The 27,082-nt window shown below is 36.6% G+C and overlaps 1 protein-coding gene across 1 annotated transcript in view; it reads right to left on the reverse strand.

Moving 5' to 3' along the window:
• Positions 1 to 1,612: 1,612 nt before the first annotated feature.
• Positions 1,613 to 27,082, reverse strand: part of LOC308563611 (uncharacterized protein) — a 61,723-nt gene continuing 36,253 nt past the window's right edge. Inside the window, exons 9-15 of the mRNA XM_081150821.1 lie at positions 14,678 to 14,975; positions 14,280 to 14,408; positions 10,949 to 11,046; positions 9,211 to 9,337; positions 8,482 to 8,576; positions 4,800 to 4,980; positions 1,613 to 1,836 (exon numbers count right to left, since the gene is read on the reverse strand). Of these exons, the coding sequence (XP_081006947.1) occupies positions 1,724 to 1,836; positions 4,800 to 4,980; positions 8,482 to 8,576; positions 9,211 to 9,337; positions 10,949 to 11,046; positions 14,280 to 14,408; positions 14,678 to 14,975 (1,041 nt within the window). The 3' untranslated portion in view covers positions 1,613 to 1,723. The remainder of the gene's footprint in view (positions 1,837 to 4,799; positions 4,981 to 8,481; positions 8,577 to 9,210; positions 9,338 to 10,948; positions 11,047 to 14,279; positions 14,409 to 14,677; positions 14,976 to 27,082) is intronic.

Raw genomic sequence — 27,082 nt, forward strand, 5'->3', positions numbered from 1 at the left:
TATTCAAGGTTAACTAAACATGTTTCTAAGAAACATACATGCAAATTTCATTCCCAGAAATAATTTATAATACATATGATAAGTCATAAATGTCAAAATAACTATCTTCAGAATCATAGCTATATCACTGCCTATATCAAATTTCCTAGAACGTTTGCAGTTGGCATTAGATCAATCCTCTGCTGAGTCTGGGAAAGAGAAGTTACCAGCTTGAGGAGCAATTCCAGGTGCAGGGGCTGACAGCAGAGATTCGCTTACGAAGGCAAAATATTGTAACCCAAGTGATCGTAGCCACCTCAGTTGTGGCTCAGGTGGTCTGTCATGTGTCAGAACTTCTCCCCAGAACAAGTGAGGGCCCAGGGCATTTGGACCATGCTTGAGTTTGGGAACTTGGTTTAGCATTTAACTTGGCACATACAGATATGACCTGCAGGCAAAAGATTTTTTTTTTAACCCTCACCAGAGGATACTTTTTCCTATCCATTGATTTTCAGAGAGAGTGGAAGGGAGGAAAAAAGAGGAGGGAGGAGAGAGAAACACACACACATCGATTGGTTGCCTCCTGCACCCTGATGGGGGCCAGCGATGGAGCCTGCAACTGAGGTATGTACCCTTGATGGGAATCAAACCTGGGACCCTTCAGGCCAACTCTCTAACCACTGAGCAAGCCAGCTAGGGCAAGGCAAAAGGTTTTGCTGCACAGGGGGATAGAAATAATTACCTCCAAGGCAAAGCTGGACTTAACATATTGAAGAAGCCAAGCTGAGAGGCATAGTGTGAGATAGTGGATAGAATGGACATTGCATATGGAGGGCATAGTGGAGATTCAGCCAAGCGAGCATCCCTTAGACACTAGATTGGGAAATTTTAGCCTCAGCTATGATCTTGTCTGGGGTACCGAAGGTGCTATTAAAGGATCCAAACCTGTTCAGACACAAGAGGAAATAAACTGAAGTTCCCAAATGGAGACCAGAGCACAACAATAGGCAATTCTCAGGAGTTCAGAAGAGGCTGGTAAGATATGGGCAGGACTCTACCCAGGAAACAGGTTCCAGCCCTCAGTCCGGTTCTCAGAGTAGAGCTCCAGTTCCCAGGGAAGAGCCCACCGGGGACTAATGTTGACCTTTAACCTTTGCAAACTCAGAAATTAGATACTCAGAAATTAGGAATTTGGATACTCAGGTTAGAGATAGAAACATTTCCAAAATCCAAACCACATAATTTGGGACATGAAGCATGTTATCAAAATAGAGACACTGCAAGGTCATGAGCTATGACTCAGGGAACAACTTGAAACCCAGAAGACAGCAGTGGAACAGTGTGTCCAGATTTGTTTTCAGCAAAGGGAAACTGGGGCAGAGCTAGGAAGTATGGTGTCAGTGTGCAAACAACATTTCTTGGGCCATGTTAATAGGGAGGGAAACTTAATTTTAAGCCAAAATATATGGAGATTGGGTAGGATAAATACTTTCTTGACAGTGCTAGCTAGCCTAGGAAAAGGCAAGAATATTCTACAAAAAACTAATGATTGGTCCTAACTTTACAGAATTTGGCAGCCTGAGTAAGGAGCAAAACTGGGAATTGATTAATGACACTGAAAAATCAAAGTTTTAAAAGCACATTTGTTCCTTTAAAAACCCATTTGATTGCCCAAGTCAAGTCATAACTGCCCCTGTTTCAACAAATTACAGGTCAGTTCTTTCAGATTTGCAGCTTAGGCTCTTCAAAACTCTGTGTGGAACTGAAGGGCACTTCCAGCCATTTCCTTCTTATAAAGAACATCGAATTTCTCATTTTGGGCCATTGTGAAGTAATTCTTCCAGTCACCTACAATCCCTAAAAATAAGATATACAAAAACATGAAGAAATAAAATATTTCCATTATGAAGGAAAAGCTAACATATATCAAAAGAAAGCCTTAGAAAAGTTAAAGAAAGACTTCCCTTGTATTTGAATACTTTAAAATATCATTTCTGTTGTACTGGTAATTCCTCCCATCTAAAATGTGGAGTATAACTATAGAGTTTGACATTTAAAGACACATACTGAGAATTTTCTTGTCCAAATTTATGGGCTGTACAATGCATAGTTTCCTAAAAGAAATTCTTTTAGAGTTTCTAATTTTTCCTGGGTCATGGGGTTACAACTGGACACTGGTCGGGGCATATTTTATTTCATGAGTTACTTTTGGAAACTGTACAAAGGAGTGTTCATCAGCACAAACAAGCCATAAAATAAAAAGCTGATTAGAATCAGTTCCCAGGATACACACATGAGGGTGGTATGATAGTTGTAGGATACTTGTTATTTCTGAGTTCATTAGACTTATATTTGCATTTAGATGAGAAGAACAGCAAGAAACATAACATCCCTGAATGATCTTTACAAAAGTAAACTTTTGTCATATAAATTTATTTAATTTCTTCATCTTGGATGCTTATTAAATACTTATTTTAAAAATAAATTTTAATGTGCTGCCAATGTGCTTGGAGGAAAATATTTACTTTACCCTGTTATGAAATATTAAATATATCCTATTGACTTGCAATCTATATTAACTTGTGATGGTTTGATAAAAATTTCAAACCCTTTTAATAAAAGGCACCCCTTAGACAGGTTGTTTCCTTGGTTATTATACTTTGTTCTATGTTCACTTGATGGCAGGAGCTCTTAGGAACATGAGGGGAGTGTATATTCAGGATAGTACATCTATGACGATGTCATTAAAAACAGAGAGCACAGCTTTAACAGTAAAGAGTCACATTTAAAGTACTCTAATGAATGATTGTCTGTTCTGAATATAAATTAACACACACAAACACATTTGCTTTATAAGAAAAATGAAAGAATAAAAAAATTTTTGATACAATAAATATTGGCCAAAGCCGATTTTTCTGTTTTGTTGCAATTTGCGGCACAGATATAAATATTGGACATCATCTATCCTGTGCCTACTACCTTTACTACTGTGTCACTAAATTATAACATTGATTTATCCAACATAGCATCCTTCAAGAGTTGACTAGCCCTTTGGTCATTTCACTTTGAGGCCTCCTCAGCGTCCGTTTACACGCGCCTCTTGCGTTGCATTATGAGCCTCCTGAGGCAGACGCATGTGCCATTCAGCCTTGCATATTCTGGAGAATATGTGCCACATATAGATGCTCATGAAGAGTTTTTCCTATATGTAAATGAATGAATGAATGTGTATTCTTTAAATGTTTATTGAATGCATGAATGAATAAATAGAGGAATCTTGAACTGTTTAATAAGACTGGCTACTTTTTTATGTATTATTTACTATCAGAAAAATATTCCAAATGCTTCATATCATTTACCATAATCTTCCCCAAAAACATGTGCCATAGATGTTAGTACTTTCTCCATACTTTCAGTGATGTAACCAGAGTTTTGGCAGATTAATTTATGTATTCAAAGTCATAAATTCAGCAAGTGGCATAGTCCGGATAAATTCCAGACCAGTCTAACCACAAAGGACATGTTCTTTACCAGTTCCAGAGCCCATGTATAAACTGTGTCTCTTATTAGGCCAGTGTGCACTCTTTCAGGTTGAAGTTGGAGAAACCATATAATTCAGATACTGAGCTTATCTCCTCTACCTCTATACCCTACGCATAAAATGGTATCAATTTTCATATGACTGGGGATAAATCTCTCCTAGAAGTTTCAGTCAGTGACCTGACATGATAAAAATGTGCCTTGTTTTATAAAGATAATCTTCTGAGTCTTCCACTAGAAAATATGTGTGTATTATTAGTGGGGTTTTTTCAAACTTAAAATGCACCATTTACAATGAAAAATTTGCTTTGCCCTCTTATACTAGAGGTTATTTTTGAAAAGTTAAATGTAGTGTTTTTGAAAATGAAAAACAATTTTAAAACACTGAAACTATTTTCTATTTTAATAAATTATGGAGAAAAATGTTTTATAAAAAATTTAACCATATAACTCTTTCAAAATTAAGGGTTTTCTTCTACACACTTCTATACACAATTCATTCCTAGGGTTATATTTACCTCCCAGTGCAGCAATTCAATAAAGAATATTGAAAACAGAGGGTAGCATTATTAGGTGAATAATTTCTCAAATTTGTTTAGGTTAATAATTTTTTAAATGCATTTTTTTATCATTAATAAAACATTTTAACACAAATCATATACAAAAAGCGACATGGAAGTAAAGCTGTATTTCAACAATGAATGCCATAGTCCTCTACTGTCATCTTCCCAAGTTAAATTTAGATTCCATGTGTCCTATAATTCAGACAATATTTTTTGGAAGCAAAAAACTTCCATAGGATTAAAAAAAGTCCTTTCTCTGGTGAGTCCTTTTGAACAAAGTGACCACTATTTTCTAAATAATATGAGGACTTTAAAGAATATGGTACTGTACTGAGTGACAGTTTATCGCTGAGCAGAAAGAGGCCTATGCCAATTTAGACAAAGACTGAGGATTTAGATACAACACATTTGGAATGACTCATATCAGAATTGACAAGACCAGTCTCATTTAGCAGAGTAGTAGATTAGAGGAGAGATATGTATCAAATACTCAAGGTATTCTGACAATAGGTTTACATGCATTATTTCCTTTAACAGTTGCTAATCTGATTTTAGCAACATTTTTGTGGTTAGTATTTTTAGCGTGCTTATTTTACAGGTGAGGAAACTGGTGCCCAAAATGGCTAAGTAATTTGGTAGAGATGACAAAGCTAATCCTCCTGTCAGAGTAATGTATAAGAAAGTAAAAGGGGAAATTAAAATCAGAAAAATATTCACCTTTGCGCATAAAAGGAGATTTGCTGTGATCCATCACTGTACTTGGTAGGTGTGTGTAATTCACCAGAGGGTTGTCCTTCATCATTCCAAATGAGGTGTGATGGATGATCTTATTCAAGATCTCATCGTTTAGGTTTTTTTCTAGGAATCTAGCAACCTTCTTAATTTCCTGCATTGGATTCTATTAGTGGGGAAGGAGACATACCCAAGAAAGTGGTAAACATAATGTAAAAAATGATAATATTTATAATCTGTTATAATAAATGTTTATTTTGAATATTAAATCTATATTTGGTTGTCATTAATAATTTTAAACAATTAATTATAAAAATGAAAAAACCAATAATTTATATTTAGCAAAAATAAAGTAGAAATGTTTTATTTGTTATAAATCTTTTAATTTACATTTAAAGTACAATAAGAACAAATCTTGAGCTAAATATTAACAATACTTATAGAAAATAATCTTAAGGGCTATTTTAAGCTTGACTTGTAATCAGATTTGAACTGTGCATGTTTTAGAGACCCAATATCTTTTTATTCTTTCCATCTCTTTTTTTCTGCATTTAATCAAAATTTCTTTTTTGTTTTTAGTAACAATATTTAAAGACAAAAATAATAAATTCATGGACAACATCAAGTATAAACACTGACTTGGCCTTGCTTAAACATAGGTTATTAAAAATAAACTCTAATAGATGAGCAAAGATATCGAGACCTAAATTATTCATTAATCATTGAGGATAAAAAGAACAAAATCTGAGAAATGGATCATTTTCCAGATTTTAATGAGATAAACTTAATATTTGTAACATTTTAGGAAGCCAAACTAAAATCTGCATGGAGATGTCTAGAAAGATTTCGAAGAGTTGATATCTAAGCTGAGTTTAAAAAGATGAGTCAGAATTTACCATGATGTGTATAGTCTTTTGAGGTGTTGGACAATGAATTTCCATTAATAAAAAAGTTACAACTCTTAGAAGTATTAGTGTCTCATAGTATGTTCAAGGGAGAAAAATAGCAAAATGGTCAGAGTTAGATGTAAGTTGTTCGTAGGAGTGATAGAAGCTATAAAACTGGAAAGATAAACTGGGTTTAAATTGAGAACAACCTTGGATGTCCCATTGAAGGATTTGGACTGTATCTGTAACGCCAAAGGAAAGAAACAGCTTTTAATAACGTGTCTTATTAACTCTGTGTGTGTGTGCACGCACATGCACGTGCATGTATACACACGTATATGTTTTGGCAGGGAGTTCCCTAGAAAGGAAATTATGGTAATATTTTATGTGTGACAGCTTGATGAGGAAAAAGTGAGATGACTAATTAAGGGGTGGCAATGCTTAGAATAAATTAGAAGTCAGAAATGATGATGGTGGAGAAAAAGCCAAAAGAAAAGCTAGTCGTAGTACTAAGAAAACACATAGATGGACAGGCAAATAGAGAGCAATTTCTGTTAGGGACTCAAACTGTTTGGAGAATAACCTGGCCACAGCCAAAGTATCAGTGATGATGTTACTGTATAAACCAGCACAAGTTCAAGTGCAGAGTGCTGGCTCCTATCGAGTCTTCCTCTGCTGCATTTCTCTTTCAACTCATTTATTGAGAATTTATGAAGGCACTAATAAACCTGAAGTAAATTACTAGGCTTCTCTCTGAATTTTATTCGTGATATGTAATTATAATTTTGCTCTAATATTGTTATATTAAACCTCTTTATATAACATTGTCTAAGAATATCTGTATGGCAGTAGAAAAACATTGCCTTTTAATTATGATCTATATAGAAGATTTGAATGGGATACAAAGTACGTGGATATGTTTATAAAGCTGATTAAAACACACTGTAGATCAATTTAAATGAGTTGATTTGAATAAGGCATGTTAGCTCAGTAAAGAGGAAAGGTTGACACAAGAGAGTCATGTGGGATACAGCATATGTGTGACTCAGAATTTGGATACTGTGCCAGGTCAGAAAACGTATTTCTCCATTCTATGGAGAAAAGAAACTATATTAAGAAGATAAAATTTCTATTTTCAGAAAGCTAGTGTTATTTACGTTTACAGGAAGAGAGATACTTGGAATAGAAGAACATTTTTCTCTCTTATAAAGAATATGTAATTTAATCATATTAACCAAAACCACTTTAGCTGTGTATGCCACCAAATTGACATTAATTGCCTCAAACATTGGTAAGTTTTAGAGCACAGGTTCTCTATGGGCTGCAAACAAGTATGACAGAGGGTGGGAGCCTGTGCAGAGCAGAAAAACGCAGAGGACTCTTTTTGATAAGATGTGAGAAATAATCTGGGGGTTAATTAGAAATATGTGGAGCAAGGGAGATTGTACCTGGGGCATGATTTCTGGTAGGCAAAGTAAGAAAGTCACCAAAATGTTTATTTTACTGCTCACTCATCTATTTATTCATTAATTCAATCAATCAATTATTAACACAACAAATGACCATTGAGCCCTTATTTATGCAGTAGGTGCTAAATTAGGTACTGCGAATGCAGTCACACGAAGGTAGATATGCGCCTTGGCTGGTGTTGCTCCGTGGTTAGAGCATCGGCCACACACTGAAGGGTCACGGGTTCGATTCTGGTCCAGTCAGGGCACGTGAGGGAGGCAGCAAATCGATCTCTCTCTCTCTTTCTCCCTCCTTCCTTCCCTTCCTTTCACTTTTTCTAAAAATTAGGAAATCCTCAGGTGAGGAGGGTTAACAACAACAAAAGAACGGTAGGTATGGCACCTTCCATCATGAGCTGAAAGTCTAACAAGTATTCTCATTTGTATGCCCAGGCTCGTAGAACTAGAAAAGCTTGGTTTCCATATATTTCCCGTGTGTGGGCACACACACTCCTCCCATTTGCCTAATTTAAGTGAAAGAGCTCCAGAATAGGCCTGGGATCTGGCAGTAGTATTTGAACTAATGCCAGTTCATACAGGAGACAAGATGAATGTTTATGAGTCCCTGGCTAAGAGGGAGGTAGTAAGCAAATAAAGGAGGGGGGCACATTTGAAGAATGTAATAGGGCATGTGAACCAATGGGATGTTCAAGACATAGTTGAACTATATTCACTAAAGGGAAACTAATGAGGACAATTTAATTTCAAGCTTTGAAAACTGAATGGACATATAACATCATTAATCAAAGGCGAGAATAAAAGAAGAAAAGGATTACCTGGTGGAGAGAGAGAAGCAAGATTAGTTTAGTTTTGAACATGTTAAATTTGAGGGTCATTTAAATAAAAGCATGGGTTTGAATTCAGTGTAGAAATTAAAGTTTTGAAGGCATCAACAGCATATAAATAGTTTTGGCAATAGTGGGCATGGACATGAGCACCAAAATATAGTAAACAGCTTAAAAAGAGAAGCGACCAAGTGATAGATAGAGATCCACTGAAAAGCTGTGAGAGTATGATAACCTGTTAAATGGAGGAGAGAATTTCAGAAAGAAAAGGTGCTCACAATAAATACAATGGTTAAGAGGGGTAAGAGGAATAAAAATGTTATAGGTTTTACAATTAGAAAGTCATTAATGATCTTAAGATTTGGGGAAGTAGGCATGAAGAATTATATCATTTTGGACTCCATAGATTAAGTTGAAAATTTTATGTTAATCTTTTTACCCCAGGATGTAATGAGGAATTACCCAGAATGAATTTCTACCATTTTACCTCTTTCATATCTTCATAGAGCAAGAAAAGTATTGGGTGTTCTTCTTTTTTCTTCCACCAGCTCTTAACATGATTAAACCAGGAACCATAGGCCACTAAAATCAGAGAAAAAGTCTATTTCCATAAGCATTCATAAAATTAAAGATTTGTTTCTGAAAAATAAGTCAATGTTCAAACATTCTGTGGCATTAATAATCAAGGGGACTGAGAATATAAGGCCAATTTAAATTATATATATAGAGACCAAATATGAATTTACAAGCAATCAGATTTAAAAATATTATGTACAAGGAAACACTTTAATTGAAAATACATTGATCTCCACTAGGTTATACTTAGCCTCACATGGAAGAAAACTATTCTTTTATGAAGTACTATATAAATTATTTATTTAAGTACTATAAGTATGTGTACAACAGATTATACTAATGGTTTCGGCAAGGTAAGCAATTTCTACTGTGAGCAGAAAGTGAAAATGGATTTCTAGCAACTGAAAAGAGCTTAGAGAATATTTTCATTAAGCCAGTGTTTAATACCAGGTTTATATATTAAATACCATAGCAAAATATTAGACATATTTGATTTAATTTTTAAATGGTATTTGAATGTACTTGTTACTGACTTGGGAAAAATAAATGTTATGAAAGGAAAATTCATACCAGCAATAGTTAATAGTGTTATTAAAAGTTAAAAACATTACTTATCAATTTTAGGCCAAGGCCTACCTACCATTTCCAGCCATGAATCTCTCCAGATATTCTTCCCAGGTGCCAGGAGGAGGTTGCAAATTATTCATTAAGTCAAAGTGGTAATATGAGACTGCGACATCCTTGGCATTTCGAGCCAGATAAATCATCTGTCGGAGGAGGGGAAGAAATCAAATGGATGTGTGTGTGTTTTTTAAGAAAAAATTAACATACAAGCAAAGAAAGTAACATATTTGAAATCCATGAAATCTCTAAAAATCAATTAAAAAATTAAAAACACACACAACTAAACATACTCCTACCATTCAATTCAGCAGTTTCACTACTTGGAATTTACCCAAAGGAGTTGGAAAATAAAGTACACAGAAAAACCTGCGCATGGTTGTTTGTAGTAGCTTGATTCATAATTGCCAAAACTTGGAAGCCACCAATATGTCCTTCAGTAGGTGAGTGTACAAGCAAACTGTGGCACCTCCAGACAGAAAAGAAACTAAAAAAACACTAAAAAGAAATGAGCTATCAAGCCATGAAAAGACATAGAAGAATCTTAAATGCATGATACCAAGTGAAAGAATATAATCTGTAAAGGCTACATACTGTGTGATTCCAATTATACAATATTCTGGAGAAGGCAGAACTATAGAGACAGAGCAGTGGTTTCCAGGGTTGAGGGAGAGGGGGGGATAAATAGATGGAGCACAGAGATTTTTTAGGTCACTAAAACTATACTGTATGATATGATATGATATGATGATATATATATATATATACACACACATATATATCATGACAAATACATTTATCCAAACCCATAGAATGTACAACACCAAGAATGGATCCTGAGGTAAATTATGGGCTTTGGGTGATAATGTGTATCAATGTAAGTTCATCAACGGTAACAAATGTACCACTCTGGTGGGAGATGCTGACAGTGGAGAATCTAAACGTGTGTGAGGGCAAGGGATGTATGGGAAATCGCTTTGACTTCCACTCAGTTTTGCTGTGAACCTAAAATTGGCCTAACAACAAATAAAATGGCTGTAAAAAATAAAGTCTGTTAAAAAAAAAGAATAAGAAGGGAATATTATGAATAGCTTTTCGTTATAAAATTCAACAACTCAGAATTCCTCACACATCACAAACTAGCAAATGTCAGCTGAGATGAAATAGATAATCTGAAAAGCCCCACAATTACTGAAGAAAATGAATTTCAAATTTCTCCAAAAGCAAATTTCTCCAAAAGTCATAAATGTTTCACTGGAGAATTTTACTAATCAAATAAGAACTGACTTCCTTATGTTGAATTTTCAGAGAAGATCAAAATATCCAGGGGCTTGTACTGAGATGGGAATCCTGTTGCTACATAACTGGAAACTTTTAATATGTAGGATTAGACTAAAATAATTGAGCCCTGGCTGGGTGGCTCCATTGATCTGTCGGCCCATACACCAAAATTTTGCGGGTTCAATTCCTTGTCAGGGCACATACCTACATTGAGGGTTAGATCCCCAATTGGGGTAAGTACAGTAGGCAATTGGTCGATGTTTCTCTCTCTCATCCTCTCTCTCTAAAATCAATAAAAACATATCCTCAAGGTGAGCATAAAAAAAAAAATTCAAACACTTTCATGGAAATACTTTCTTATATAGCTCAGCTCTCAAGGTAACAAATAAATAAAACACCCGAGCAATTATTTACTATGTGAGTGAGTGAAGGGATTATGGTCACATTAAAAAATTGAGTGGCAGTCTAGAGTGTACCTTGCAGTTGTTCTTCCAAAAAGACTTAGGAAGAAGATCAGTTGGTAGATGTGTCTTCACAAGCCAGGGTGATGGATTCTTCTCTAATTGTTCTACACCTGGGAACATTCAGTTTGGTATACAGAGATATTAGAGTCTCCAAGGAGCCTGCATTTCCTAATTTTCTCAACCAACCTTTCAGAATATTTTTGAACAGTATATAATGCTACTAAATTTTGAACTAATCATAGGCATTATTTACCTGGATTGTAAGAGGCAATATTATATGATGATTAAGGGCATAGGTTATGAGGTTAGCCTTCTTGGATTCAAATTCTAACTCTATCGCTTACTCACTGCGAGACATTTGAAAGTATCCCAGTTTCTATATTTCACTTTCTTTACCTCCAAAATGAGGAGTAATAATAGCAACCTTAGCACTTTGGTTTTATCATGTCTGTGCCTATCATAAATAATTATAAAAATGTTTTTTCTTTGTCAAAGAGTTATTGACATCTAGTAAATCTCACATCAACTATTGTTTTGCATCAGCTATTATAGTATAGATGATGTCATTTTTGTGTAGCATCAGCTGTTTTTTCCTGCCTTTTCATTATTTCCTTTATGTGTCATATGTATAATGCAAAATGAAAATGTTGTGTAACTTTAAGGTATTAGTTGAACTCTCCAAAGTCATACAGCTACTATGTGGTAGAACTTGGTTTCACATTAAGTCTTTGGATCAGGGATATATAAACTTCCCTGAGGCAGAAAGCATTCATTTATTTTCTATGTTTAGAGCCAGAAGGATCTCCCTACATAAGTGACTTGGCCAGTCTGAAGGCACTTGTGGAGTAAAGGCATGCTCAGAGAATTTGTGACGTAGGCTGGGAAGAGCTATGCTAACCCCTTTCACTCACTATTCTCTTAATGGGCTAGTGGCCTTTATCGCACCCCAGATACAGCTGTTAAAGGTGTCATCTCCTAGAGTCACCAAGATCTCATTTCTTGTTCTCTCCTCTTTCAGGTGTCACATCCAAAAAATATTAAAGTCCTCTACATATATTTCACAATATTACTTATATCCAGTCTAACCTCTAGATTACGTGCTAATTCTACATTATCTTCCCATCTTTTGCATATGAAGACACACCTGCCCCAAATTTTATCTGACTCACTCATTCAAAACAACCCTATGCTTCAACAGCTTACCAAATTTTATTGCAGATGCTAAAAAACCACTCAGTCTTTCTAGTAAAACATCCCTTTATAACATTCTACATAGCACTTAATTTCATCATTCATTTACCTATTTGTTATCAGTTCCCATGCTTCTTCCATGTCCCTACCCCCAAACACACAGGGGTGGCATTTGTTTTGTTCACCAACAAATGCTCTGTAGAGAGCATTATATAACACACAGTTGTATTAAGAACTCCTTAAGATCAATGCGGGCAGGGTTGGCGGACTTAGAAAATAAAGATGCAAAAATTCCTGTTAAATTTGAATTTCAGATTAACAACAGATACTTTTTGGTATAAGTATGTTGCATGTAATATTTGGAATATACTTATATTAAATAAAATAGATACCTGAATTTCAAATTTAATTGGGTATCCTGAATTTTATATGAAAAAATTAATCACACACCTATAAAATTCCACAAGGTATTTCATTATGCTTCTACTGACCTGGTAGTCACAGTCTCTTTACTCAGCATGTAGAAAGCACAGACCATACTCTTCCACAGCTCACTATTCCTCAGTGCCATCATATGAACTCTTACGTCTGTTTCTTTCCTGACACTTTCCTCACATTGTTCCCTTTCCCTCCCTCAGCTTCTCTGAAAGATTTCTCAACCTCTTTCTTCTGTCTTGTCATTGTTTTGCCATTGAGATCCTTTAAAGGAACCCTTTACATGGGGAAATATAAATGTTGGGAACATGTAACGACACCACACGTATTCACATTCAGGACCCATAGTAAATCTGAGTGCCAACTTGTCTTCCTTTACCTGGGGAGCCTCACCTACTCACTCTCCAGCAATGCTCGCAGCCTCACTAACCACCTCCAACTCCTGTCTCCCACAAATAACCCCCCTCCCATATCCCTGATTACTTTGATTCTACCACTTTTTTAATTTCCTACTTTTCTTCAGCCCCGGAGTCTAAACTCACTCTAACATTCATTTTGGATGCTTGTTCAAAAATAATCCTTTAGTTCCAAGCTTTAGCATTTGCTCTCTGACTGACCTCACGCCACCGCTCAGGAGGAATGACATGCTCCCAACTGGTCCTGCTCCGCCTGTGCAAGTAGCTAGCTACAGCAGGGGAGAAAATTAGGATTCTGCTCTTTAAATTGATACACAGTTTCACTGCTGTACTTATGCCAGGTTTCCAGCAGCATGGAAGAGCCAGGCCTCATTTCCTAACACTTCTCACTTGCCTACAGGATACCATACTTTACTGATTGTCTCTTAGCTCACTGCTGCTTAAAAAGTACAAGCCCTCATGACCTGTCTCTGTCTAGCCTCCAATTGCTTTGCATCTCATACTTCCCTTCTTTCACTGTTGTTGGTTGTTGCGGTTGTTTTCTAGTCCCAGGACCACACCAGTGCCTTTTCTGCATCTAGGGCTTTGTAGCTAATACTCCATGTTCCTGAAATATGCTTTCTCCAACTATGTGCATGGTTTTAGGTCTCAGTTCAAGAGAGATGTCTCTAATCATCCAATCTAAAGTAAACTCTCCTGTTGTTCTCTTTCACTGAGCCTTACTCTTTGGATACATAAGGCCAATAACATGCACATATTGATAGTTTATTTACTTATTTAATGTCTCTATATTACCATAAATTCCTTGGGATTAGGACATCTAATTTACTAATAATTTTGTATCTAGCCCATAGAACAGTACATAATTCTTTAGAGGCACTCAAAGAATTAAGAAATAAAAATTGAACTGTATTAATAATAAATTTTATTTTTTAGGAGATGTTGGTACTTCTTTACTTATTTAACTACAATAAAGTCCTAAATTAGGAGCTTATTGTTCTAATCCATCAAATTCTACACAACAAAAGTCAATAAAAGATAAGGTACTTTCCTTATGTTATTGACCAAATTTTTAATTGTTTCCTACAACAAAACTTATTCATTTTTTGTTATCACACCCAAATATGTCATAGACTAAAACTTCAGTTTCTCTACATGCCTTGGTTATTGTATTACTTTCAAATTTCCACTTTATGTTACCAAATTTACTCCATTTTTTCAGTGGAAATCATAAATACAATAATTAATATGCTAGATAAATAATATAACAAAATTATAATTCCCAAATGGTTTAAAATTACCTGAAGTTCTTAGTCCAAGGACAGCCATTTCCAACATTGGGACTTTCACAGTTATAAAATCTCTCTTACACTTTTCAACATCTCCATCATTTAAAATCATGTCCACAATTTCACTTATCCAAGTGGTACCTGTGGCAGAAAGCAACATGTTTTTATAACCATCACCCAAATCTGAGGGATAAAGTACCTGTTGGAATCCTAACACTTTCTATTAAAAACTTAATTCTGTGGAGTTTTCTATGCCTCAAATTTCCATTTTAATATACTTGAAGTAGATAGCTAGACTAAGTGATAGGAATATTAATTTTACTTAGGATGATAATGATTTTATAGAGAAGTTGATTTTCAGAAAACAAAGGTTGAAGTCAGACCTGTATTTGTCAGGCCACAAAACTCACCTGATTTGGGGTAAGTGGCTATCACAATGTCATCTGGCCTGCTGTGGAACTGCTCAATCCTTTCCCAGTTGTCCACAAAAGCATAGATCATGGGATAGCCATGCACCATCTCCAAATTCTTTCTCAGGACATCTTTGGGGATACTCATTTTTTGTACCAGATTGTGCAAATTCTTAATAAAATATTTTCTGACAATCAAATCCTGGAGAAATAAAAGCATAAAAGTCAGAAGCTGAGTAACTAATGTTAATCTTAAGACACTGCAACATGACGCAAAGTAAAATTGGCCTCTAACACACTGAGCACACAGAGATCTAAATACAAAGGGCATTTTTGAGTGTATAAAGCTCCTGGCTCAGTGACAAGCAGAACAAAGGTCTTCAGTAGAAGCTTTGGAAAGAAATGGAACTGCATATTTTACTTTGAATTTAAAAATCACATTTCACACATCAATGTTAAAAAGTATATGGGCTTAATGCAAAATAAGTCCATCACTCATAATTACGCTTTAGTTGACCTCATTTTTCCTTATAGAAATCTGTTTTCTTTCTTACCTTTTTTTTTCTGTACTTAATGCATCTGTTTTATCTTCCTGCTTGTAAGATTACTTTTTCTTTATCACTGACTTTGAGTAATGGAATTATGATGTGCTTTGGTGTGGTTATTTTCACGGGCGTGTGTGTGTGCACGCATTGTGCTTCAGGTTTATCAAGCTTCTTAGACATGTGGGTTTACACTCATTATTTTTTTTTTTCCTGTCTTTCCCTCTTCCTTCCGGGACTCCAGGCCACATGAAATTGTTCACAGCTCACTGATGTCCAATTCAGTTTTAAATAATCCTTTTCTTGTGGTTTTAATTTGGTTAACATCTATTGCTTTGCCTTTGTGTTCGCTAACCTTTTCTTCTACAATGTGCAATCTGATGTCAATCCCATCCTATGCATTTTTTTCAGACATTGTGTTTTTTATCTTTAGAAGGTCATTTTGGGAATGATTATATGTTTCCTGTCTCAACTTTTCAAACATAATGAATACAATTATAGTGACTGTAAGCAGAGTCTGCTTAAAGACACGAAACAAGTTAGTGGCAACCCAGAAATAGACTTCAGTTTTCCCAGCTCCGCTCACTTTGTCATAGTGCAAATGTACCACGGGTGGTCTCTACCCAGAGTCAACAAATGTTCTTGATTTATCTTAGTCAAATAAGAAGTTCACAATCTATAAGGAAATTTTTCTTTCACAAAATAAACTTTCCCCTGACATAAAGCACAAGCTCTCCACACTGCAAAAATGTCAGAGAAGAATGGTATGAGTAACAAGATGAAAATAAGGTAGCTGACTTGAATACACGCTGGTCACATCTGGGATGGGGTGTAACCAATTCAGAAACCTGGGAGGATTAGTCCTGAATTAGCATTGCTTCATTGTGACTAGTGGATGAAGATGATTTCAGAATTATATGGGGAGACAGGTCCAGGAAGTAGGACTACAAAACATAAAATGACTAATCTCATTGAACTAGGTACATTGGAAGATGCTCCATGAATGATACTTACTTTCAAATATAAAGTTAGTTCATAAAAAGTCTTTTAAACCCTATCATCAAGTAACAATTTTATGTGGTTCTATAGTATAGCCTACATGACACAGGAAGTCTTCCTATTAAAGTTAAGCCACAGGTTGAAAATGAAAATGTCTAAAATTTGGTTTTTAAAAAGATTAATGAAAAAAAGAAAAGTGAAAAACAATACACCTCTTAGGATAAACTAAGTCATCTGACTTCCAAACTGAATGGCTCTTTCACTGAGAAAAGAATATTGCTTCCATTTGTCCCATCCTATACAAAGTCCAGCTTTACTTTGTCCACATCGAGTCCAGGATACTGAAATAAATAAACAACATACTCAACATACTGGAAAGTACGTGTGTGTGCACACACGTGTGTGGGGGTAGAGGGGAAATGGGAGGGGAGAAGTGAGGACTGAGAGGATTCCTTTTTCCCTTCTGAAGCTCCGTGATTCACCAGAAGACAATCCTGGCGTGTTTCGGAAGAGTCCCACCGGACCCAGAAAAATGAAAGTGACCATTGGAGGCCCGAGAAATCCTGCACAGCATAAACAAGAGCTGAGTTTCCTGTGGAAAAAATGAAACATGGCAAAAACATTCTAATCATAAGCATGTTCAAAACAGAAATCATTCAGAGAGCACAGTTCTCTGTGGCTGAAAGAGAAAAACTTAAAGAAGACAGATTTACAAAGCAAGCTTTACCTCACAGTGTGGTCCCTGTTTTGGTGGTCATTGTCTGCCAGTGCTGCTGCTGAAGGGAACCCTGGGAGCTGGAATAATTCACCAGGGCAGGGCTGGGGGCCAGGAGGGGAAAGATAAGTTTAGGAAATAAGCTGAATGTGGTCGGCGATGTTACAGGCAGTTACCATCCAAAGGTTTGAGCTGCAGAGGCAAAGCACACAGAGCAGGGCCTGCTGCTTCTCCAGCGGGCAAAGCTGGGAGGCGCCGAGAAGGAGCTGGGCCAGAGGGGCCAGGGGGAGTGCAGGGGTGCTCCAGGGCCCGAGAGGGGTGCCCAGCCAGGAACCAGAAGGGTCCTCGGGGACAGGCTCGCTCCTCCACCCCAGGCAAGGATGGCTTCCAGTCAGCCTCGTTATGATAAAAAGTCCTGGGGGGGGTGTGTGTGTGTGTGTGCGTGTGTGTGCGTGTGTGTTTTCACCTGAAAGAACCGTGAATTGCCAATATCTTGGACAGAGCAAACATTTGCTGAAGAAGTAACAATTTTGGCAGCAGAAACAGCCAGGCTAGAACTAATGGTTTCAGAATGTACTTGCTTTCTGTTGCTCTGATCATTTCTACAAGGTCTTAGCATTTTTTTTTTGATTTTTTTTTTTTGTATTTTGAGTGACAGATACACAGAGATGGAGTGAACAAGAAGTTTGTAGAGTTCCATATGTTTCTTTTTTCTTTTGTTTCTCTTGCTCTAGGAGATGTATCAGAAAATTCCACTATGTGGGATGTCTGTGACTTCACTGCCTATGTTTTCTCCCAGGATTTTTATGGTTTCGTGACTTACATTTAAGTCTTTTATCCATTTATCCATTTTGAGTTTACTTTTGTGTATGGTGAAAGTTCGTGGTCTAGTTTCATTTTTTTGCATGTATCTGTCCAATTTTCCCAGCACCACTTATTGAAGAGACTTTCTTTTATCCATTGGATACTCTTGCCTCCTTTGTCAAATATTAACTGACCATAATGGCGTGGGTCTATTTCTGGGGTCTCTGTTCTGTTCCATTGATCTATATGCCTGTTGTTGTACCAATATCAAGCAGTTTTGATTACTGTGGTTTTGTAATACAGTTTGAAGTCCGGTAATGTGATCCCTCCCATATGGGACTACATCAAACTAAAAAGCTTCTGCAGAGCAAAAGAAAACAGCCTCAAAATACAAAGGAACCCCACGGTCTGGGAAAACATATTTGCCAAGGATGCATCTGATAAGGGGCTAATTTCTAAAGTGTACAAAGAACTCATATTACTCAGCAAGAGGAAGACAAACAATCCAATTAAGAAATGGGCAAAAGACCTGAATAGACACTTCTCCAAAGAGGACATACGGATGGCCAAGAGACACATGAGAAAATGCTCGACGTCGCTAATCATCAGAGATGCAAATTAAAACCACAATGAGGTATCACTTCACACCTGTCAGAATGGCTCCATCAACAAATCAACAAACGACACGTGCTGGCGAGGGTGTGGGGAAAGGGAACCCTGGTACACTGCTGGTGGGGATGCAGACTGGGGCAGCCACTATGGAAAACAGTGTGGAGGTTCCTCAAAAAATTAAAAATGGAGCTGCCTTTTGACCCAGTGATTCCACTCCTAGGAATGTATCCTAACAATCCTGAAACACTAATCAGAAAGAATATATGCACCCCAATGTTCATAGGAGCACAGTTTACAATAGCTAAGATCTGGAAACAGCCCAAGTGCCCATCAGTAGGTGAGTGGATAAAAAGCTGTGGGACATTCACACCATGGAATACTACGCAGCTGTAAAGAAGAGGAATCTCGTACCCTTTGGGACAGTATGGATGGACCTGAAGAATATTATGCTAAGTGAAATAAGCCAGGCAGAGAAAGACAAACATCACATGATCTCCCTTATACGTGGAATCTAAAGAACTTAATAAACTGATGAACAGAATAGATTCAATGACATGGAAGCATGGATGAGACTGACGAAGGTCAGAGGGATGGAGGAGGGCGGGTGGGTGGAGGGGGAGAGAGTAACCAAAGAATTTACATGCATATATGCACAACCCAAGGACATGGACAATGATGGGGAGAGGGACGGGGGAGTGGGAGGGGACTTGGTGGAAGGGGTCATTGGGGAGAAAAAGGGACATCTGTAATATTTTAAACAAAAATAAAATTTAAAAATTTAAAATAAATAAATAAATAAATAAGAAAGAAGTTTGTGGAGGGTTAGAAATATGCTCCTGCCCTTTACCTCCGCTACCTCAACCACCCTATAAGATTCTCTCTCTCCCTTTTTTTTTTTTTAAATCTATCTTTATTGATTCCAGAGAGAGGAAGGGAGAGGGAGAGGGAAAGATAGAAACATCAATGATGAGAGAGTCATTGATCGGCTGCCTCCTGCACCCCCCCTGACTGGGGGTGGAGCTGGCAACCCAGGCACTGGCCCTGACTAGGAATCAAACCTCGATCTCCTGGATCCTAGGTTGATGCTCAACCGCTGAGCCACGCCCGGCAGGGCCCCGATAAGATTCTCTTATGGTCTAGTTATAACCACCAACTCCTTGCCCTGGCAGTTATACTGATATAGGCTTAGGGTAGTCAAAAAGCACAGAAAGAAACTAGCACATTCTTTTAATATCTTCCATTTACTTACATATTTTTAAAGAAAATTTAAAGACATATTTGAGTTTCTAAAAGACCTTGCTGTTACCAATGGATTTCTAATTTTTTTCAGTGAGTGTTTAATTTTTAATTCATGGGGGGGGGGGGTGTAGAAGTATTTGTGAGAGAAAGAACACAAAAAAAGTATTTATGTGCACCTGGGTTAGTTGTATTTTGTTGCAATTATGGGAACCATAATCCTCAGCCTATCTGCTATAAGAATTTGGAGAGCATTGAGACCCATCATATTAACGCCAATCTCGCTCTCCTTGAGGATCTGGAACATAGGATTTTTCTGAGATATTCTCTAAGCTAGTTTGTTCATTTTTTGTATAATTTTGTGACTCTCTAAACTAGGAATTTTTTTTTCTTTTGATGGCACATAAAGATATTAGCTCCCACAAATCGCCTCCCCTTCTTGCTAACCATGAAATCAAATGACACGTTCCAAAGACACAGTCAATACAGTTCTATTATCACCAAAAACAAAAGTTGGGGAAATTATATTTTCAATTGGATATACAAATCTGTTACTAAGAATTAATATTTTCATTGTTTGTTGAAAAATCAATTGAAATAGGCAAGATGATAATGGACATCTAGACAACGTGAAATCAGGCAGAGTTTGGAGACCTGTACAATTCTACCTCAGGATCTCTTAAATAAATTTATCAGTAAAATAGACGAGTGCACTATCCCAACCACAATTAGTGAAGCTATTTGAAACAGCAGCAGGAACGCTGAAACAGTGGGAGGAGCCTAATGGGCAAGGGGGCAGACTTCAGAGCCAGACCCTCCAGAGCTTTCAGTCTCAAACTCAAGTTTAACTTCTCTGTGCCTCCACAAGAAAAAAAAAAAAATTCTAACAAAAAAATGTAAAACTCACTTATCTTAGTTGAAGTCAACTTTAAAATCACCGTGTAATATGAGTTTATGCACCACAGGACAATAAGGGGAAAAATGTGAAGCCCATGCTGTAGATTTAGGGCAGGCTGTCGGGGCAGCAAAGAGAAAGGTGTGTCAACCAGGTCCGTTTGTTGTGTTAAATATATGAAGGGTAAGGAAGCACTAATAAAGAAATTTTCCACACAAGAAATAAACTTTGGTTATTCTTGTTTGCTCGGTTGTGCTCATAAAAATGTTCACAATGACAAATATTTGTGTACACGTGCACTGACCTAATGAAAAGAATGTGTACAGAAAGCAACACTGTGACTGAGAATTTTCATCAAAACAGCATGGGTACTGCACCAATATCCACCGCATGGACTGCTTCTAAATGTGACTCTTAGTGTGATTAACAGATACATTGAAAAGAAATACATTGTAAAAAAGATTCTAATTTTTTTACAGTAAGAACAGCCTTGAATGGTTGCAATAGGAAGTGGAAGAGAGGAGGGGATATGACAGCTCCCTATTCCTGGGTAAGCTCCACAGACTAGCTAAATCCTGTTTTTTAATGAGAAAAACATTGCACACTTACTGTACTACACTGATGTTAATTTGGTAAGATTTCTTTATGTGGGTTGAATTTTGAGGTTTTTTTCTTCATGAAGAAAAATAATGTTCTTACAAAAAACAAATCTCTGAAATAATAAAGCAGCCTTTAGAAAATATGCTTACTGACTTTTTATTTTATTTATTTATTTATTTATTTATTTATTTATTTATTTTTAAAATATATCTTTATTGATTTCAGAGAGAGGAAAGGAGAGGGAGAGAGAAAGATAGAAACATCCATGATGAGAGAGTCACTGATTGAGCCCACAACCCGGGCATGTGCCCTGACCGGGAATCGAACCCCGATTGCTTGGATCCTAGGTCGATGCTCAACCTCTGAGCCATGCCCAGCCTGGCTGACTTTTTATTTTTAAATAAAATCTCAAGCAACTGCTGCAATGGAAACCTAATTTTTTTCATGGAAAAATTGCTGCAAAACAAATTATTGGTTTGAAAGAAAATTAATTATGGAAGCTATGAGAAGTTTAAGATTAAATTTACAGTGCATGTAAAATAAAATAAATGTTATCATCAACAATATCCCTCACTAAAAAAATTCTTACAAAATTTCTAAAGAAACTGAAAATGGACCCATGGGAAAATTTTGTAACATTACTAGTTTGTGCCTGAAAGGTCTCCATGTGTACCTATGTACCAGCTTTGGCAAAATACCGGACATTTACATATAGGCCTTATCATGATCACCAACAGGGAAAACATTTTAATTTTTATACATATATTTATATATTTATAAGAGCCAGTATTCTCAAAATACTGTAATGGCAAAACTTGGAAGTTAGATTGGTTGGAAGTTTTAATCTTATGTGTAGTGTTTTCAAGTTCAATTTATCCAAACTTCTGAAATAGACTCAATGCAATGAGTCGCACCCTAGTTCAGTGACATTTCTCCAACTGGTTGAAATGGATCGAAGACACTTTTCTCCTCATATTTGTCATTTCTTTTCATTTTAAAATATATATTATGCAGAATAAAATTTTACATAGATTTTTTTTAAGCAGAATATACTATTTTAAAGAAATTTTATTACAGCAGAGGAAATATAGTCAATAATAATGTAATAAATATCTATGGTACTCGTTGGATACTGGAAATATCAGGGGGAACACTTTGTAAAGCTTATGCTTGTCTAGTCACTATGTTGTAAGCCTGAAACTAATACAAAATGATATTGAATGTAAACTGTTATTGAAAATTTTGTTTTAAATTTTGTTATCAGAAAAGTCCATTTGGGCTCTTAAACGTGCACATTTTTCTCTCCCCATACCTATAAGGTCTCATTTACTTTCGTCTCTTATTAAAGGATCTTCAATATTAACTTTGAGAAGGGTTGATGTGAGCCTAGAGTTGCAAAAGTAAATGCCTATGAACAGGGTGACATAATTTATCATCTAAACCTGCGATTTTCAACCTTTTTATCACATGACACACATAAACTAATTACTAAAATTCTGTGGCACACCAAAAACTATATTATATTTTTGCCGATCTGACAAAAAAAAGGTATAATTATTTTTCTTAACTTTATTGGGGATAATAGAAACATGCAGGTTTCAAGTGTACATTTCTATGATATAAGATCTGTACATCGCTCTGTGTGCCCACCACCCAAAGCCACATCATCTTCCATCACCATATATCGGGTCCCCTTCACTCCTCACCTACCAACCCCTTCCCTCTTAATGATCAGCACACTGCTGCTCTCACTACCTGAAAGTTATATAAAGAGGATTTTTGCTTTTGTGAAAAAAAGGTGAAAATAAAAAATAGCATTAAACGTCTGTCTTGCACCTTTGAGAGGCAGTGAGCACCCTGAGCAGGAAGAGTGGCCCTGCTAAGCTGCTTCCCTGGGAAGTGCACTCAGCCATGTCAGCATCAGTCGGTCAAAGCTCTGAGCTGTGTCTACGAGCATCTGTGCTGTATCTAAATTTATTTTGTGCATTCGTTAGCAAATTGCTTCCTTGCTTTACACCATTTAAGCTTATGGAAGCTTTCACAGGAGGGCTCTACGTTTGGATAGTGAGGGAAACCTCTATTCCTGACCTCATCTTGCCCCTGCAGAAGGAAATAATAACGAAGTTTGTCCAGTCTCCATTTATACACACCTCACCCACCTCCAACACACACACACACACACACACACACACACACACACACACACACACACACACACTTTCTAGGAAGAAATAGAGGACAAGAGTTGCTTTCCTGGGAACCAGACCAACACTTGTACTTTGACTCAACAAATACGGAAAGGGTAACCCCACTCTCATTCACATAAAGCTAAAGGGCTGGCTTGAAGACCTTCCTTCCCTTCCCTTCTCTTTCCCAGGGTGAGCCTCGGGAAAAGTGAGTAGCTGCCTTTACCACCCCATACTTTTGCCGGTGGTTTCCATTTCCGGAAGCAACCCCACAAGCTTTCTTAAGGAGAGCTTCTTTGGCCTGAGACCTCGTAAGCTGCCTCAGCAAAACATTAAAATGATATATTCTTTTAACAACTTTAACAAAGTTGCACTTTAACAGCTCAAGTTTTGCCTCATCATTCCTCCCCCCGACCTGCCCAGCTTTGAAGATGCCCCACCCCATAGCTGGACCTCACCCACCCTCAGCCTGATGAAGTTTATGGCTGCGCAAGAGTCCCTGTTGACTACGTTGCTTGGTTTAAGTTTTAAAAATGGAACATTTAATGGTTTGTATTTCAGATTGAGTGGTAGCTCTTTGTAAATATATCAACAATGGAGTCAAATACTCTATAACCAATTTAAGGAACACAGTGTCTCCCAAAAAGTACACACTCTTTAACAGCACATAGCTCAATTTCAAAAAAAAAAGTGTTTTAATAAACACTGCCTTTATAATTATTCAAAGAGTGTGTATACATTTAAGGGGGACAACTGTATATCTTTAGATTTCATAGCTTAATTTGTCCTTAGGAGAATTTTCTGTTGTCTTTAAACTGTCTACCTTCTAAATTTTTATCCAAATTGCTTTTTGCAGACAATTGTTCCATTTACTGCTTTAGAAGAAATGTTGCTTTTAATACTTTTGAGAATTTTGACTTTCAGAGCTGGATGAGGTGAATGTGTGTCAAGGAGTAGCTAGTCTAAAAGTTTGCCCTATGACGATGTGAAATACAAAATTTTTTAAATTTTACTTGCATGAAATAAAGTGGATCTTTTTTCTTTCAAAGGGAATAATAATAATATTTTCATTTTGGTTTTAGTAAAATTAAGGTGGTATACATTACAGCTGTTAAACTTTCCAGAGCTTATGTTAACTTGAGAACTGTGAGAGCCTTTAAGGTTTTGTATATTTTTAAAGAAATAAAGAGCTGAGTTTAGGGTTTAATTTCATGCCACCTGGCTATACAATATTTTAGTTGACATTGTTGGGTAAATCACAGCTTATAATTATCTCAACGTACTCAAAAACAATAAAGGAACATTTAAAAAGGTATTTGTGAAGCGCTCGGTACAATGCTCCACTGGTAGTCAGCGCAATGCGAGTGTGAACTTTTATCATTATTATCCCTGCATTCACTTTCTAATTCAATAGCAGAAAAGGCTACAACAATGGGTGTAGCTTATTAGCACTGACTAGGCAGAAATGAGCTGTTCAGTTGAATTCTTTAAAAAAAAAATTTTTTTATTGATTTTAGAGAGAGAAAGGGGGAGGAAGAGAGTGAGAGAAACAGCAATGATGAGAATCATCCATCGGCTGCCTCCTGCACACCCCTCAATGGGAATTCAACCCCTAATCCAGACATGTGCCCTGATAGGGAACTGAACCATGACCACCTGGTTCATAGGTCACACTCAACCACTGAGCCATGCTGGCCAGGCTAGTTGAATTCTTAATGAGCCAGAAGCAGTTATGCTTACAGAGAGTTCTGTAAGCACAGCAGTCGTGGCTTTATCCCCCAGGAATTGCTATTGAGAGCTGGCTTCCCCCCAGCTATGCTAACTCTACTTCTCTTTAGAGGGCATCCCTAGAAATTATATTGAATTATCTCGGAAAGCTCCGTGAGGATGCCCACTGCAGCCACTGTGCACCTATCTATAGGTGAATGTGAAACTTCAATGCACGCCTGCATTCCTTCCTCCCCTTCTCCAGTTGCCTTATAACAACACCTCGGCCTCCAGAGCTCCCACACCATAAGCATCCACAGGCTCCAATGTTCACTATGCTGTTTACATTTGCTTTCACCAAACTTGTTCTCAGGAATTTTGAAGGCATTATAGTGCCTTGCCAAAGCTCTTACTACAGACGCAGCTGAAGGAATTGTAACTTCTGTGTTACTGAGAATTATTTGTTTTCCCCCAAAAAGCATACCATGGATTGCTGAGTTAAAATCTAGTTTTGATTTATTAGGCCTCATGTTATAATCTTTAACAGATATCTAGCAAAGGATGTAAGTAGGACACACATATCACTGCAAATCGCTTGACTGTCAGAACCATATAAGCACAGATGTTATTCTTTTCTGAAACTGTCTTAATTGAGGAGTGTTGGTGGTCTGACAGTGAAGCAGAACATATGGCTTCAGAATTATTTTATTAGAGCTTGCTTAATGTAAAACTGTTTCTTTTTTTCTTTTCCTAGTTTTGTTCCAGCTGAACACTGAGTCTGGTTTCATGGGCAACATTTTGGGGAATGTTGCTTGCGGTAGAAACCAGCCACAATTCATCAGAAAGCTCCACGATGTTGAAGCCAGTGCCATTCCGTATTTCATTTCTAAACTTTGTATGGCTTCCGCTTTTTAATTTTTTGGTAAAATATACATAAAATCTTTTAGTTTGTGCCATAATGTAGTAATTTCACCAGCAGTTCCTAGAAGGCAGAAAGAAAAAGTGAAAACACAAAACAAGATTTTTAAGTGTGACAAACAAAATGTTAAGAAATTCTTTTCATGATGAAATAGAATTTATTACAGCACATATTGCAGAGCTAATAAAGTCAAGGAACCCCTAGAATGAAAGCCAACCCTCCCTGAGAAGACTCTGAGTTGACAATATTAATAATAACACTGCATTTGAATTTGTAACCATAAGCCTGCAGCATGTGGGCCTGTGATTAAATGTGTACTCTCTACGTAGGTTTGAAAATAGGAACCCAGATACTGAAGCTGCAACAAAATTATTCCAGGTTGGTAAGGGCACTGATATCTGAGGGATACAAATGCAAATATGTACTAAAGAAACTTCTTTTAAATATAGGACTTTAAAAATTCCAACCTGTAAGGTTTATACAATTATTACCTCCCAATAAAAGTACATGACACACAAGGGAAAAGCCCACTATAAAATAGAGGTTGTAGAAACAAAGATAATGAATATACATCTTCCAGTATGTCAGGTATCGGATGTAGCAGACAATTTAAATTAATTATGCATAAAATATTTTTAACCTACCAAATTGACTGTCTATGTAGCTGTAAGGAAACACTAAAATAAAATTTTAAAAATAAAAGTATTGAAATAAAAAATTCAATAAACAGGCCAACAGCAAAATAGTAAAATTAAACAGCACTAAAAAATTGAAGTTTTGAAAAAAGGACTATAGCCAGAGACATAAATAGAGTCTTTCTTCAAATCCCAGGTTGAAATTTTTTTAAATGTCAAATATATTTCCATTTTTTTTCAGCATAGTAGTCTTAGGTTTTTTTCACTCTGAAAAATAAAAACACAGACCATACTAATGAGTAGAATTCAGAAAGTTAATTTTTGTTTTAAACTGTTCAAAGAATCACATATAATTCTATACTTGTTAGAAAGAGTTTGATTTTGATTTCTAGTATTTATTTTATCATCTTAATTCTGATAACAAATAGAAAGCAATGGAAGATATTCACCTTCCCACTTCTCAGGTAGTAGTCTTGCAGGACACTGACCACATATATAAAATGGAATTCTCTCTCTCTCTGCCCCTGTCTTTTCCTCCCTCGTCTCTCTCTTACT

The sequence above is a fragment of the Miniopterus schreibersii genome (genome assembly GCF_964146895.1).
Source record: "Miniopterus schreibersii genome assembly, chromosome: 1".
NCBI classification, from domain to species: domain Eukaryota; kingdom Metazoa; phylum Chordata; class Mammalia; order Chiroptera; family Miniopteridae; genus Miniopterus; species Miniopterus schreibersii.